Source organism: Poecilia mexicana, unplaced genomic scaffold (genome assembly GCF_051168715.1).
Source record: "Poecilia mexicana isolate PSO_F unplaced genomic scaffold, ASM5116871v1 scaffold_11, whole genome shotgun sequence".
NCBI classification, from domain to species: Eukaryota; Metazoa; Chordata; class Actinopteri; order Cyprinodontiformes; family Poeciliidae; genus Poecilia; species Poecilia mexicana.
The window spans coordinates 16,674,938-16,690,908 of NW_028263380.1; the positions used below are offsets into that span (position 1 = coordinate 16,674,938).

The window sequence follows — 15,971 nt, forward strand, 5'->3', positions numbered from 1 at the left end:
CATTATCTGATTTATACCAAAGTCAAACCAGAGCGCATGTGATGCATTTACAGACTGACAGAAGTGGGAGTTTTTAGTTTTGATGCATTTAAGAACAGGAAAAGTATCAGATTTCTCAGCGTTTGACTGACACGTCAATTCTTTGACTGTATGAATAGTTATGAATAAGATGTTTTGTGTCAAAGCCATGCAGTTCTCACAGGTTATGATCAAAAACACATTTTTAAGGTTGGCCCAGTTACATTAAAATGTTATGCTTTCTTTGGTGTTTTTTATGCTATTTAATGCGTCTTTATCCTGTACAATCTTTCTTTGTTATATTACTTTCTTACCTAGACCTAATCTGAGCTTTCAAGGCCAAGGTTTTTGAAATTTCTTACATCAATGTACAAGCTAGCTATTAAAAATACCTTGAATTATGTTTCTTTTTAGTTGCTCTCCTGATAGTAATTTATTTTGAGATAGCTCAGCAAATAGAACCAGATTTTGTTTATTTATATATATATATATATATATATATATATATATATATATATATATATATATATATATATATATATATATATATATATATATATATATATATATATATATACACACACACACACATCAACTGACCTAAAAATCTGCTTTAAACATTAAATTTCCTTCAAGTTGGACGTTTTTCTTTACTGCCAGCTGATGCAGCCGATTTAATTGGGACATGTTTGTACCTTGGCTGCCATTAACCATCTGTCCTGTGAAGAAGCACACAAACGCAATGGAGGTGCACCTGTCTCTGAAGATGCATGACGTCTGCTGTGTGTCATGTGGTAGCAGGGGCGTTTTACAGGCAGGTGATGAGGTGCTAGTGTGGGATGAAACTGATCTGTGGCAGAAGGTCCATTCAGACACAGGTCTGTGGCTGCTGCCAACTGCTGCTCATGTTCTAATTAGCTAATGTCTAGATGAAATGGTGGAAAAGCAGCCTTATGTTTGACATTGTACTCAGGACATTATGGATAAAAATAAATTATTTGCTACTTTTTATGTTTTAAGTTTTTATTTTTTTTTAAATATACAAATATATAAAAATATCTCGGTATGCAGATCATCATTATCAGTTTATGTAGTTCACCTGTGTGAATCAGAGTAGTGGTGATAGCGGCACTTTAATATCCATGTTTCAAACACGCTCTGCTTCAGCACAGTTCTGGAAGGAAGTTTCCTCAAGCCAAATAAGGTTACTGACCTGAAACTGACCTTTGACCCTTGACTTGCTGTCTTTGTTACAGTGGGTCAGCAAGATAAAAAGTAAAAGTATAGTAAAATGAACATTGTACTTTTATTCTATGAATTACTGACAACATGTCTCTGAAATTCCAAGCAAACATTTGGTATGTATTTATTAAATGGTCAAAATAACAAAAAGATGCAGTGCTTTCAAACCTCAAATAATCCAAAGAAAACAAGTTTATATTCATTTAGAAACAATATCAATGTTTTAACTCAGGAAGAGTTCAGAGATCAATATTTTGTGGAATAACCAGGAGGTTTTCAATGGGGTTCAGTGCAGTGGGCTCTTCATTTTTTCCAGAGCTGTACATCTATTCCTGAGAATAAAATTAGTGCTATTTGTTATTTGTACTAAACTAACCAAAATGAGAGACTAATAAACAAATAGCAAATATTTTCATCTTCAGTCAATGTGTTATTGTGCAAGTCGGCTGCAGGAACAAATATCAAAGATTTCCAGTCTGGAAAGCATGACTGTGTGTTTTCCTGGATAAATGACATACTGTAGTTTAAAAAAGCAATCCCTTTAGTCGGGATTAGCACCTGTTGCAGTACGAGGCGTGTGTTGGGTCATATGGACACAAGGAGGGAGGACTCATTGGTAGCAGGGCAGGAGGCGTATTTGGGCCGTAAAATGTTTCGTTTGACTATCACCAAACTGTGTCGATTCAGAGTAAGTTTATATGTTGTTTATTTTTGCTAAAAGTATTGTTTAGTGGAGTTTCTTGGAAAGAAAGGCGTGGATCTTGACCAAACAAATGGGTCAGACAAGCTTCTAAATGACAGCGGAAACAATATAGTAAAAATGAAAGGAAATCTTTTACATTTATTTCTTTTCTCATGTCACCTCTGACTTTAACTGAGCATATTTGACTTCCTCTCGCTGCAGTTGGCTGAGTACCGCCAGAGAAAAGCTCATGCAGACTCCCAGAAGAAGCAGAAGAAGAAGAAGAAAAAGAAGCCGGCCGAGGATTCGGAGGCAGAATTGCAGGGAAGGGTGGAGGTCGAGCCGGATCAGTTTGTGGGTGGAGAAGGAGAACGAGAGGTCAAGGGTGAAAGACGAGATGAAGGGAGTGAGGAAACACCCACCACAGAGTTTACCTTCACCAAGACGCTGAAGAGCGGAGAGACGGTCAGGCATGACCAGACCTACAAGATAGAGGTACACACATTTATTTCATACAATACTCAACACAGCAACGCTCACTCTCTATGCTTAACTTTGAAGTGCCAACTTTCATTTTTCTAAAATTGTCAATCTTTTTAGGTTTGTTTTGCAAAGTATTCATTCTCTTAAGCATTTTCATGTAATGTTGCAACCAAACGTTAATGCATTTTAATAGAACTTTATATGCAAGACCAAAGTAACACATTATTTTGAAGTTAATCAGTAAAATATGTATTGTTGTCAAATATCTCTAATGAAAGAAGTCTTAAAAGTGTGCCATGAATTTATATTTAACATTTTTAAAACTGATATTGTAACATAGTCCTCCTAAAATGGCCCAGTCAGTCTTCTTGAACATGTTTGGCAAGACTTGAACATTGATGTTCACATTTCTATTTGGAGCTTTTCAAGTCCAATCATCCGTGTGCAAAAAACATGTTTAGATGTGTACAGCTGGTAGACATTGTTGTTTTTATGATGTATTTATTCAGGGAGGTTGAAAATAAATGCACACCACACTTTTCAGATTTTTTTTTCCTCGAGGGGCGGAGGGAGGAATTTGAAAACTCATGCATGATCATTTTCAATCCACTTCAAAATAATGCAATACTTTATGTTGGTCTAACCGAAAACACTAAAAAAATACATCAAAGTTTGTGCTTGTTACATTTCAAAATATGAAAGCATCTTTCTTTCCAAAAGATGTATTTGAACAAATCGGTCTACTCTGTTTTAATATGACTTGTTAGCGTTTTTTTATGTAATTTTGGCACAACTCCACTCATTTTTGTAAGTAGAAAATTTGCAAAAAGGTTTTTTCCTCCTTCAACTTGATGCTTTGCTGTGAACAGTGAAAATTTAATGCCATTGCTCAAATCATATCACAACTGCGTCAGTCAGCACAGTCTCTCTTTCACAATCATTATATTTGAAAAAATTGGAAAGCCTAGGGTTTTTTTAGACTAACAAAGTAATGTAAATGGCTCATGATACAGTTTTCCAACACTTTTGGATGAAAATGGGCAGTGATTGTTAAATAAAAAGTCACAAATTACCTGCAAATAGGAGCATTGCTGACTAAGTTTCACAATGTCAAATACTGTAAATTAGATTTTTTTTTACACAAAACACTTGAAATAATTATTAAAATAATCAACTAATTTAGTAACTGATTGATTATTACCTGAAGTTTTCTGAAAAAACAACATATTTAGATCAGTAATTTAGCACAAAAATAAACACATTTAGCATTTAGGGTCATTAAAAACTTGTCTGTAAATGTTTTAGCCAAAACTCCTGTTTTAGCTTCACCTGGTTCAAATTTGCCAAAAGAGTGCTATGCTACTGCATTTCAGGCAATACAATGTTTGTTTTCTCATTTTAAATTATTAACATGAATGTATTTCTAATAATGTATGAAAAAGTTAAAGAAAAAATCTGTAGAATGCACCATTTTTTTTTCTTATTTAGTAGTAAACCAACCTTTTCTTTGGCTGAAAATGACAGAAATATTAAGGTTGTTTGTTTGGCTGCTTGGTCAAAAGATGTGGGCGGAAAACAAACTAACTCTATAGGATGAATATGAGCATACATGTGTTGGCGGGTTGTTTAGGAGGAAGCAGCAGTTTTGTTTTTCTCATAGGTATAAATTCACTTTTTGTGTCTCTTTATTTGCCCTTTCTGCATAACAGCCACATTAGGAGCTAAAACTGAATCAAAAAGCACATTAAAGCACGTCTTTTTCACGTTTAAATGCATGTAGATGACGCTGATATAAAAGAAGGTTGTGGTTTTTGTGGGATGCCATTATTTTCTTTACCACAACCTCAGTATTGATGCATTCTGCTGGTTTTACATAACCACCTCCTGCTATTCATTAAATCAACATACAGCACAGTCATTCCAACCTTTCTTTAGAGAAAAGATGATTGAAACAGCAGCACCTAGACATTTAATCCAGGATTTTCTGATGGATAAATTACCACTGATTACATCTCATCATAGAATGGTTTAAAAACACGCAGAGCTGAGAGCTCTTGTACAATTTGTTCCGTCTTTCAAGCCCTCTCCGTCTCTTTTGCTCAGCCCTGTGTTGCCACTCTTCTCCATGAACCCACAAAGCTACTTGGCTGCCATGGAGACAGACAATTGCCTTTAAACTTGTTGGGATGTGTCAGTCTGTGTGACCGATTTCTATGGCCTTGCAGTGGATTTCAGAAGATCTAAAGGTTGATGGAGTGTATTATTATGTACACAGAGCTTCTGGGTTTTTATTTTTTTTATTATTTTTATGGGCAAATTATAAATTACTGCTGCCTGAATGAGATCTGTTCTGCATCACAAGTAAATGAAGCCAGTTTTTCCTTGGGCAGTTTTCTGCTCTAGGTCATTCAAATGAAGACATATTCTAAACGAACTCGTCATTTTGCTCTTGAGCAACAAAAGGAAAATGCAACAAAATGAGTCTTTTGAAAGCTACTTCAAGGTAACTATGTTTTACCTCAAGGACAGCGTCCTGAATTATTTTCACATATCATTGAAAAGTCTATTCGTTTCTGTAATTTATTTGAAAAGTGAAACATGGGTGTTTTTATAGATTCATTAAACAAAGTATTACATTTCAAGTGTTTTATTTCCATTAATTTTTATGATTATGGCTTACAGCAAAAGAGAACCAATAATTCAGAATATTAGATAAGACCAATTTAAACATTTATTTCAGAATTCTCTCGAGGCTGAAGTTATACTCAAACATTACGCAGATATTATCAGTATGGACAGTATTTATATCAGAGTCCAGTAATAATTCTCTGATATTTTTCAAGAGTTCTTGTGTGTTATTTTTCATACTGATGCAATATTTAGCCAGCAAGAGTCAAGTTGTCTAAGCATTGTGTTTTTTAAGTTCATTAATCTTGAATTGTGAGTTTTAACTTAATGCTGCAATTTAAACCAAATAATTATGTAGGAAAAAAACCTCCCTCACAAAACTTACTGCTTTAAGTTTATCTTTCACAAACTCAAATTCAAAATCTAAAACTCTAAATTTATTTGACTTAAAGAGTAGAAAGTAGTAGACACGACAAATGTTTTACAGTGTGGACACAAATGACAAAAATGCTCCATAGATCAGAATCGGAGGAAAAAATAAAACAGGCATATATCACACCTGATATCGACATTGTCTTGCAGACATATTTTACACTGCACTTTTACCTTCCACTCAACTTTCCTTGAATACCCTTGAATAACCAGCTTCTTTGGCAGTAATCTTTTGTTAGTTATCTTCCTTTTGGAGAGTCTCTGACTTTTTTCTGCACAGGTGAACAGATTAACAATTCTTTATTTATTTCAGTAATAATTTCTGGAGAAATCAAATTTGTGTTTCTCATTAACTGGAAGCCTCAAAATTAACATAAAGAAATGCTTTAAATAAATCACGGTTTGTTTAATCAGACTGTTGACCTGGGTTCACATTTTGAAATTAATTATTAAAATAAATTACTTTTTCAAATAGTAGTGATGGGGCAAGCAATTTATGGTTTTGGTTTGTAAAATAGCGTTTTCTTTTGTTTCCTTGTTTTGTAATGTAAATTCCCCAAAATAAAGCAGCCACTGCTGTCTTTTTGCCTCAGCCTATTTCATTAATTTGTCTCATTCCTGACATAGGTCTTCATTTTTCAATCTTTTGTTATTTTATTTTATTTGATGCATGTTTGTTTTTTCTCCTGCAGCCTGAAAGTGAAGTTTCCACCACAGCGGAAGATTATTCCTCAGAGGTAATATTTCCAAAAAAAGTGATATGAATTTAACTTTTTTTATTATATCAGGTTATCTCTGCTTTAAAATGAGTAAAATTTTCCTTTAGAAAGTCTAAATCAACAGCGAAAACCTTCATTGTAGTTTTAGTTTTTAAATTCAACACTTCACTAAAATTATCTCCAGCTATGTAACATTAACATTTATTAAACTGTTTTTAACTCGAACAAAGCTGCTCAAAGGTGTTTTCCTGACATGATGCAGGCGTTTGTGTTGCAGCCTCCCAGATCTTAGTGTTTAACGCAGCACACTATGAATTAACAGGTAAATGGCTGCCTCCATGAGATGACAGAGAGCCTAATGATGCCTTCACAGGATTTTACCTGGGTACAGTAATCTGATCAAGCAGCTCTGCTTTGGCTTCGCTAGCAAACCAAATGCTTAACGTCTTCTGCAAGATTCTCACTAACCACGTCTGCTGTGTACTCTTTACACATTTAGTATTTTCCGTCCTGTCCTGTTCTGTCGGTGGTGAAGAAATATTGTTTTTAAAAAGTCAAAATGCTCCAGAAGGTCATAATGGAAAAGGGCTTCGTGACATTGCAGAAGTGTGAATTATCTGTGAAAGCTGCTGGAGGAAATAATGAGGGAGTGATGAGGAGGAAGCGTCTGGTTTGAGGAGAGAAAACAGAAAGTTTTCTAAAAGGAGCCGCTCTCCGTAGAGCCACTGCTGAGACAGATGGATTTATAAAGACAATAGGACAAAATCATTTTCGTTTTGGGCCAAATCAAGATCATGAATGCTCTTAAAAGGTTGTGCCAGAATGTATTGATAAAATCTGTTCACAAACTGTTAAAATATCAATTAATTCTTAAAATTAAATCATATTGAAAAGTCCCTCCATGATTTTACATTTGTTTTGTGATTTCTTTTTGCTATAAAAATCTAAGTGTTTGTGGTACTAATTTGGAAATATTAGTAATATTTGCGCTTATTTTTGTCTGTAAATGTGACTTTTTATTACTCGCTGTATACACAACGGACTATAATCTGACATCAATAAAGCTGAGGCAGCTGTTTAGTACAAGTAAGAAAGTTTTTGACAATTAAGGAAAATCTCCAATAAACTCCCAATTATTAGTGCAATTTGTTGATTTTGTGTGAATTTCCACAATAATTTGCAAGAAACTGGAGGGACTGATTGATATAATTTGATAACAGATAAAAACTGCACTGGTTTGAGTGATAACGTAATATTTAAGCACATTTGGTGTTTAGTCTAGAATCTATAGGGCCACATAAAAAGCAAATTTTTGGTTAACTCATGTTTGTTATTTATTCAGCAGAAAATTCAGACATTTTACGCAAGTAAGAGTAGAAATACTTCATAACAAAATTACTTAAGTAAAAGTAAAAGTACAGAGTTGTAAAAGTACTCTCAAAAGTAAAATTTTTTCCAAAAAAGTTACTCAGGTAAATGTAATTGAGCAAATGCAACTAGTTACTACTCAGCTCTGAAAACATGACCCATACTTACTCTCCAACTTTGGGCTCTTCTAACAAAACTGCTTTTGCTGTGTGGTTGTGGCTACGTTCTTGGTTAATTCTCTAGTCTTTAAACCTTTTTCAGTGACTCTTTTAAAAGCCGTGTAAGTTCTGATATTGTTTCTGCTCAGGAGGAGGTGGAGGCCCTGCAGCAGCCGACAGAGGGACGGACGGTCCAGGACATGGAGGACGCGCTAGCAGCCAAGAATCAAGCTCTGGAGGAGTTGAGTCGAGAGCTGGAGGAAATGAGGTCGGCGTTCGGCGCCGATGGTGTGCAGCAGGTAAATGTTTCTGCTGTTCTGGGTTTGATTTACAGCATTTTATCCTGAATGCTTGAAAGACTACGCTACGTGTAAATGGTGTCGACTGCATGTTGACCTGCTCCTTTGAATTCGTTTTGTTTTTATTTGGCTTTCACATTTTGTTTCTTCTTGCTGCATCATTTGTTTATGCAATTGTTAAAAAACAAAACAAAAAAAAACAAGGATTTTCACTGGGAGTAAATGGTAAAGGAAAGGCTCGTCACATTAAGCGTTAAATCAGTCGCATGATAAATTAAAACAAACTCAATAATTTCCATTTGGATGACTAATCTTGTCTCTATTATCTCTTTCTACCAAAAACTGGATGATAAACTCTTCAGTCTGGTGCTTTGGTTTTAACCAGCCCCTTTTTGAAGGACAATTTTGTTTAGAGAGACTTCATAACTCACTTTATGACAACTTTCTGTTGTTTTGTTTATTTATTTTGGCTATTTGAAATGTCTTCCACTTCCAGTGTTCAATGTTCACGAGAATTTAAAGTTTATTGATGCTTTAAAATGCATTCTTGCATTATTGTGCGACTATAACCACTATATTACTTGAAAATTATCCAAGAAGAACTATATTATCATTTATTGCAACAACTTCTGGGACAAATTATCATTTTGAAATGACAAAATGCCAGGCTGAGTAAGGGATTTTCTAAGTTTTTTTTCTAAATTATTTTTCAATTGGCAGAAAGAGAGAAATTGGTGACAGTTTGTACTGTATGTTTTCATATTGTAGCTCTTTTGTAATTTGCTGAAATGTATTCGTTAAACTGGTAACTCTTAGTATTATTTCTAGTCAATGTTTTGTCAAGTTGCTCATGTGGAAGAAAGAAAATCAGCAAAATACATGCCAGCATTTTATTAGATTAATAATCAGAACAATTGATGACTAAAATAATTATGAGTTGCAGCCCTAATTATAATGTAACAAAACAGTATAATGGGTTTGAATCAGAATTTGGCTGATTCTTTTTGCTTAAAAAAAAGAATCAGTTCGGTTTACAGTAAAGAACTGTGCCAGTAAGAAACAGTAACTCTTTCTTACTGTTTTATTAAATTGATCCTTTTTTTCTTGTGGTCTTTGTAATTGCCATGATGACTTGCATTAAACCCACTCTGAATGTGCAGCTGCAGGACTTTGAAGCTGCTCTGAAGCAGCGGGACGGGATCATCACCCAGCTCACGTCCAACCTGCAGCAGGCTCGCGAGGAGAAGGACGAAATCACAAAAGAGTTCCTGGCCCTGACAGAGCAAAGCCAGAAACTTCAGATCCAGTTCCAACAGGTAGGAAATGTTTTTATGTTGTTTTTAATTTCTCTAATTAGATGTAATTTTTTTTCTACTTTCACTATGGCATAACAATGCGTTCTCCAAAACAAAAGAAGAAGCAGTAGTGTTGGAATAACTTTTTAAATTTCTGCCAAGTTGGGTAAAACAACGTTGGATTTCTCCTTCAATAAATATTTAATGTTTAAATGTCACAAAATGTCTTTCATTAAAGCGAACTGGGAGGAATTGGTTTTCTGTTTCCAACATAATAATTGGTAATAAAGGTTTTTATGCCGTTTTCTGCACATCAGCTGCAGGCCGGCGAGGCGCTGAGGAACACCAGCCACAGCAGCACCGCAGCAGATCTCCTGCAGGCCAGGCAGCAGCTTGTTCAGTACCAGCAGCAGCTGGAGGAGATGAGCGCGGAGGTCAAAGGGCAGCAGGAGACGAGCAGCAAGCAGGTGCAGCTCATCAGCCACCTCCAGCAGAAGCTCAGTGAGGTGGAGCTGGTGAGGACCGCCATACTCTTAACGCCGACTAGCTTGGCAGCGACTAGCTTGTGTGTGAACCTGAACCCGAATGTCTCTTCAGTCAGGGAGAAGATCGGAGGAATCGTTCGTAGAAAGGATAAAGGAAAAGGAGCTGCTGATCGCCGAGCAAAAAAAGGTTATTCTGAGTCGGGAGCAGTCGCAAAGACAAGCGGAGGAAGACTTTGCACAAACAATAGAAGATAAAAATCAGTTAATTTTACAACAAGGTGCAACAATCAAAGAACACGAGCAGGCATTGATGCTGCTCAGGCAGGAAGTCGTTCATGCAGGAAGGACTAGAGATGAGAAAATCATTCAGGACTCTGATGAAAAAGACACAATTATTGCAGAGAAGGAGAGGGTCATTTCTGAACGCGACTCTGATCTTATCCGGTTGAACGACGAGCTGGAAAACTCCGAAAAACACCTGCACGAGCTTCGGCTGCAAGTCGCTTTAAAGGAATCTGAGCTTGAAAAGTGCCTGACTGAGTTAGGAAGCACAAAATCTGAATTAATAACCTGCAAAAGTGAAATGGAGAGTTACAAACTGGAGCTGGAGAAGGAACAAAAGGAGTTAGAAAGCTGCAAAGGAGAACTCGCAAACTCCAAACATAGAGAACGGATGTCATCCAGTGAAATCATGCAGCTCATGGGAACAGTAGAAGGTCTGCAGAAACTCTGCCACCAGGGGAGCATGTCGGAGAGCGACACGTTTCAAAAAACGCAGGAAGAGACCGCCAGGAAGCTGGAACTTCTCAGGGCAGAACTGGATGAAATGTACGGACAGCAGATTGTCCAGATGAAGCAGGAGCTCAACTTGCAGCATGCAGCCAGAATGCAGCAGATGACTGAGCAACATCAGACTGAGATCGAGCTTCTAAAAGCGACGTACGATGAAACCAGATGGGAGCTGAGTCAAGTCGCACAAGAGAAGTCGAAGTTGCAGTCCAAGGTTGAGAGTCTTGTTGGTGATCTAAATGCTGCTAGGCATCACGTGGAGCAGGTCTCCACCAGGCTAGCGTCTCAGGAAACTTCCCAGCAGCTCCAGGAGACCATCCAGGCTCTGAGGGACGAGCTGTCAGCTGCTCAGGAAGCCGCCGTGGAAGCAGAAACCAAACACGAGTCCGAAATCACCAACTACAAGATCAAGCTGGAGATGCTCGAACGGGAGAAAGATGCCGTCCTGGACCGGATGGCGGAGTCGCAGGAAGCGGAGCTGGAGCGCCTACGGACGCAGCTCCTGTTCAGCCACGAGGAGGAGCTGACGAACCTCCGAGAGGACCTGCAGCGAGAGAGCTTCCTGAATGCGGAGAACCTGCTCAACGAAGCCGCCGTCCGGCACGAGAAGGCTTTGGATGAGTTGCGTGTCGGTCACACTCAGCAGTTGGATTTGTTACAGAAAGAGAAGACGAGTTACGCTGCAGAGAGGAACGACCTTCTGCGAAAGATTCACGGGCTGGAGGAAGATCTGAAGCTGGCTTTGCAAAGCTCCAAAACGGAGGAGCTAGTTCTGCAGCTCCAGGAACTTCAGGTTGAACTCAAGGAACTTCGAAAAGGTGCCCAAGATCGAGTGAGGATGCAAAATCAAATCCAGTCGTTACTGAAACAGACGGAGGTTCTGGAAAACCAGAAAAAGGAAAAAGAACAGAAACTACAGGAGCACGAGGAGGAGAAGGAGACGTTGTTTCAGTCTAATAGCGCTTTAAGAGACAAGATAGAAATGCTAACGGCACAGAACGATCAGTTCCAGCAACAGGTAGACGAGCTTCGCGAGGACATCGAGAAGCAGAAGAGCACTTTCTCTTTTGCAGAGAAGAACTTCGAGGTGAACTTCCAGGAGCTCAAAGAAGAGTACGCGAGCCTGGCAGAGGCGAAGACGCAGCTGGAGGAGAGGACGCTCAGGGAGACACTCGAATTTGAGGCGAAGATCGCACGCCTTCAGTCAGACATCCGAGAGCTGGAGGAGCGGAGCGGCAACGTGAAAATGGAGCGCGATCTGATGGAGAAGCTTAATGTTACTTTGAATGAGAAGAAGAGCCAAGCTGATCGGCTTTCTGAAGTTACAGAGCGACTGATGGTTACTGAGACCCGAATCAGGCAGCTGGATGAAGATTTGATCAAAGCCAGGCAGAAAAATTCAGAGGTCATCGCCAAAAATGAAAGCCTCTTAAAGGAACTGGAGAAAGCACAGGAGATTAGGAGCAAGCAGAAAAAACTCCTTCAGAAGGAAGAGCAAACTGTTGAGGCGGTTTCTCCTTCAGAGGATCATCGCCTTCAGATTCAGTCGCTACAGCAGGAGATCAAAGCTCTGACGGCTCGTTTAGGTGCAGCCGAAGCAGAGAGAGACGGCGCTCTGCGCACTCTGGAGCTCCACAGGCTCTCGCACACTCCGTCTCCGGCGGCGGCGCACTCCTCTGGGGAGGGACCTGTTGAGGGACGATCCTCCCCGCACAAGCCGGCGTCCTCGGGGTCAAGCAGGCGCAAAAGGCGGCAGAGGTCGAAGCAGGAGCGCAGCAGAGCCGGCTCAGCGGCTTCAGAGGAGCGACAGAGGGAGGAGGAAGAGCGAGCGAAAAGTGCTGCAGAGGAGGAGATGCTGCCTCAGACGCAGAGCCGAGTTATGTCATGTTCACCGGAGAGCGCCGGTAAGGAGGACTCCGCCGCCGGGTACCAGGGAGACGGAGGCAGAGGCTACATCAACAAAGCGGTGAGCACTCACATGTTTCTGCTCTTTTCTTTTCCTCTTTGAAGTCTGAACAAATGAAGCATCCGTGGAAATCACGCCACTTTGAATTCATTTAGTTTAGAGTTTTTTAGATCTCTAAAGAGTGGATTCAAAGCCAAACAAGGTGTTGATTTTTTAAAATTTTCTTTCTCTTTTCATGAGGAGAATATGACTGGAGCGGTTCAGCTCTGACAGATTTCCTCTCTAGTGAGCAACAGTGTTGATTGTAAATTGCCTTAGAGTCTGAAGGCTTGCTTTGAAAGGCAGCGTTTAGCAAGACTGCTGCCTTCAAAGATGCATTTTTTACATTTCTGCAGCCAGAAAAGCCGCGTACACGACAGCCTGCATGTAAAATTCATGTGAGGACTCGACATGAAAAAGACCTCTGTACTGTTTCTTTTATTTATTTATTTTTTGCTCGGCTTGTTCTTGCTGCTCACCATTTAACTCAGTAACAGCTGAGAACAGATAAACAAGTCTGCTTATAGCTTTGAATTTGCCATTGTGTAGAAATGTGTACATTCTAGTTTCTTTCCATCCTGCAGGGAGTGAAGGGTTTGAGGTGAGAAGCCATTTTAACCCAGTCACTTTCTGTCCGTGTCACCTCCAGCTGTGCCACAAACACACACAAAGCAAAAGATTTTGTACAATGTTTGTCTGCCATCTCGCATCTGTGCTTCGTGATGCTTTAGTCACCTCCTGGGTTGGAAAAACCGTCCCCGCAGCTGGATATAACTTTCATGCCCAAAAGCTGCTTTGTTTTTGGATGCCATTAAAAAGTCTTTAAAATTATAATTCATAATTGCTTTAAAACTAGTTCTAGTTTTGATCCTTAATGGGTTAAAGAGGAATTTTAATGAAGGTAGTTAATGTCTGCTCCGTCTCAGGAAGTGATCCATAATGGTGCATTTTATTCTGTCCATCATTGTCTTGTTTTGTCTGAATTTCTTGCTGAGGAGACGGTGCCTTTCTAAAATATTTACGCACCTTAAACTTTTTCACATTGCAACTGAAAACTTTCATGTATTTCACTGGGATTTAATGGGATGGACCAACATAAATGGATGGATTATTGTGTAGTAATTGTCTAATTCCCCTTAAATAAAATTTAGCTCAACAAATTACCTTCAAGAGTAGGGCTGGGTAATCGATCAATAACAACATACACTGTGATAGAGGTGTGATCAATTTCAGTAGATAAAACGTCCAATAGAATTATCAATAATTTCACTGAACTCCGATCCAGAACCGCATAGGATTCTGGGAGATGTAAGCAGAGGAAAGACTTGGCCACTAAACTTCTCTTCCAGCAAGATTGGTGAAATCAACTGACTGCTTGTTCTTTGGTTACCTAGCAACTCACTCATTCTTTGGTTACCTAGCAACAACTAGTTGAGTAACTGGCACAGCAGCCACTGTGCCTCATAACTGCTTAAAAATAAATAAAACAACAATTGTATGAAGTGAAAACTGAAGATAAGAGGAAAGTTTTACAGTATTTTAGATATTTTAAACAAACACTAATAAATAATTCTAAATATAAGCTGTGCTACTAATTTTGTTGTAGTTTACTGTGAAATTACAATAAATAGAATCTAACATTGTGATAGTTTTTTTTTTTTTTTTTTAATTGGCAAAAAGTCCGACTGTGGGTAATAAAATCTCAGTAAAAATTCAGTTCTGTGAAGGGCTCAGAGATTTATTGAAGAACATTAGAAAATAAACGGCATCATGAATACAAACAAAGGAACACAGTGAACACATAAGAGGTAAAGCTGTGGAGAAATTTAAAGCAGTGTTAGGTTACAAAATAATTTCAGAAGCTTTAACATCTCACACAGCATTGTGTGAGATGTTAAAGTATAGCACCAATGCAAACCCACAAAGACATGGAAGTCCACCTAGTGACCTTTTGCAACTAAGTCACTGACACTTTCGCCATGACGGACGTCGGAAGTGAGAATCGGCACTATTGAACAGAGCATCTGAAATTGTTTTCCAACGTTGTTTTTGCCAGTTTATTCACGGTTTCTACATGTGCGAGACGAGCTAATTTGTCTGTGAATGTAACACACCTAATTGGGGCTCATAGACGGCGATATTTATAAAAGTTGTAAACAGCTAGCTTAGAAAACGAGCCATACATCCTCCCTCCTGATGTGTTGATCAAATTACCGACTTTGCCTGAATTCACACCACCTGATTTATATCACTATGTCAAACGTTTACCTTTACACCGGAGCAGCATTAAAAACGTACAGAAGACGAGATGCTAACCAGATTTTTCCGTGCATGCTAGGCTACATGACGGTGCGACACTGTCTCCATGGTCACCAGTGTTTAGACTACCTTGTTCATTAGAAACATTGATATGTTTCTAATTATACATGCGTATAAAAAAGAGGAAGAGATAGAGGAATGTCCATAACAGTTTATGAATGTTAATAATCCTCTTATCTTGGTTTAGATCAAAGCATATTCAAGTGTTTGAAAGGCCTACTCAAAGTCAAGACATATATCTGATTGAGAATGAATATGAAATGCAGGTTTGCACAGAAGAATTGGCAAAAGCAAAAGGGGTTCTTGCCAATAAGGTGTCATCCAGGACATGTTAACTGTAGAATCCATTTCTAGCTGTTGGCATGTTATGACTGTCATACAGCAACAAGCTTCAGTCAGTGGCCTATTTAGATTTGTTGCAAGACTGACTGCTACTGTCAACGGCTAATTTGAAGACACTGGAATGATTTGCGTTACAACAAGATTTAATTACCCCTTTGGGATAAACTAAGTAATTTGGAAATTGAATTTAATTCAAAGCCAAATTACGTCCTCAGTTGTGTGAAGCTGATGGAGATAAATATCCTAAAAGATTCTCAGCTGTAGTTGCGGCAAAGCAGTGACTCAGATTGAGGACTGAATGCAAATGTACACCTCCCTTTTTAGATTTTTATTTGTTAAACAAAAGGAAACCATGTAAAATGCATCTTTCATTTTTCATTATGAGGTGTTTTTTATTGGCCTGTCATATTAAATCCCATTAAAATGCATTAAAACAGAGAGAGATGTGAAAAAGCTCAATGGTGATGAATACTTTGGAAGGTGCTGTATATTTAAGGTTTTTTCTCACTTTGTATTAAAAATGTTTTTTATATTCTGCTTGCTTATACAGGTGAGCGGACAGGGGATGGGCTGTCACACGGAGTGTGCTGAAGAGGAAGAAGAGACCTCTGAGCATGTAAATGTCACTTATGCTCACATCCTGCTCTTTGTCTTGAAGTTGCTTTGATGCATCATTCAGCTCACAGTAAAGGTTGATAGATGGAGAGGGGCTCTACTGTAAGGGATGCTTCAAGCTGCGCTCTTACAAAAAGCAGATATTTTTCTGC

General features: G+C 38.5%; 1 protein-coding gene across 12 annotated transcripts in view; it reads left to right on the top strand.

The window, feature by feature from the left end:
* The window catches only part of akap9 (A-kinase anchoring protein 9), a 77,648-nt gene that overhangs the window by 7,531 nt on the left and 54,146 nt on the right, over positions 1–15,971 (top strand). For 11 of the 12 annotated variants that reach the window (XM_088010290.1, XM_088010291.1, XM_088010292.1 and 8 more), the window contains exons 2-9: positions 2,165–2,437; positions 6,178–6,222; positions 6,527–6,589; positions 7,880–8,029; positions 9,190–9,345; positions 9,642–9,839; positions 9,922–12,564; positions 15,755–15,820. In XM_088010290.1, coding sequence (XP_087866416.1) covers positions 2,165–2,437; positions 6,178–6,222; positions 6,527–6,589; positions 7,880–8,029; positions 9,190–9,345; positions 9,642–9,839; positions 9,922–12,564; positions 15,755–15,820 — 3,594 coding nt within the window. The remainder of the gene's footprint in view (positions 1–2,164; positions 2,438–6,177; positions 6,223–6,526; positions 6,590–7,879; positions 8,030–9,189; positions 9,346–9,641; positions 9,840–9,921; positions 12,565–15,754; positions 15,821–15,971) is intronic. The other variant, XM_088010296.1, reaches the window with a different exon arrangement.